Source organism: Eimeria mitis, genomic scaffold (assembly GCF_000499745.2).
Source record: "Eimeria mitis Houghton genomic scaffold, Emh_scaff2015, whole genome shotgun sequence".
NCBI classification, from domain to species: domain Eukaryota; phylum Apicomplexa; class Conoidasida; order Eucoccidiorida; family Eimeriidae; genus Eimeria; species Eimeria mitis.
The window spans coordinates 2,337-3,128 of record NW_013570338.1 but is presented as its reverse complement, the minus strand read 5'-3'; the positions used below and the strand labels follow the sequence as shown (position 1 = coordinate 3,128).

The following is a 792-nucleotide window of genomic DNA, read 5'->3' as shown; positions in this document are numbered from 1 at the left end:
CCCTATATCTCCTCTTTCTAAGAAATCTTTTTTTTGTTTGTATGCACAAAGGCTGCAGCGAGTTGCTGCTCTTGCTGCTGCTGCTGCTGCTGCAGACTCCCCCTGCAGCAGCAACAGCAGCAGCAGCAGCAGCGGCAGCAACAGCAGCAGCAGCAGCAGCAGCAGCAGCGAGGGGGTAGATGTTGCTGTGAATGTTCCTTTATATATAATGACGAGCCCTAGTAATATAGAAGCAACAAAAGAAATATTTAAATTAAATAATTATTTTGGTTTGAACCCCGAAAAAGTTTTTATATTTACACAAGCAACAACACCAACATATACAGAAAAGGGTTTATTGATGCTGGGGGCCCCCCATACACTGCGTGAGGCCCCCAGTGGCAATGGGGCCCTATTCAGAGCACTAAAAGAAAATAATTTATTAAAAAAAAATAAAATAAATAAAATTAAATGCATGCAGGTTATACCTGTTGATAATATTCTAACAAAGGTCGCGGATCCCCTCTTCATTGGCTGTGCATACACCGCAAATGCTAAGGTATTTTTTTTATATAGAAATATATACATTTTGTTTTTTTATTTGTTTTTTGTTTGTTTGTTTGTTTGTTTGTTTGTTTGTTTGTTTGTTTGTTTATTTGTTTTTTGATTTATTTATTTGTTTGTTTATTTATTTGTTTATTTGTTTATTTATTTATTTATTTATTTATTTATTTGTTTGTTTGTTTGTTTTTTTTATTTATTTATTTGTTTGTTTATAACGAATGGATACAGAGATTAAGAGAGATAAATAAA

The 792-nt window shown here is 33.5% G+C and overlaps 1 protein-coding gene across 1 annotated transcript in view; it reads left to right on the top strand.

The window, feature by feature from the left end:
• Positions 1 to 792, top strand: part of EMH_0047360 (UDP-N-acetylhexosamine pyrophosphorylase, putative) — a gene marked incomplete at both ends in the record, with an annotated part of 4,917 nt that overhangs the window by 2,257 nt on the left and 1,868 nt on the right. The window contains one exon of the mRNA XM_013496271.1: positions 96 to 193. Within this exon, the coding sequence (XP_013351725.1) occupies positions 96 to 193 (98 nt within the window). The remainder of the gene's footprint in view (positions 1 to 95; positions 194 to 792) is intronic.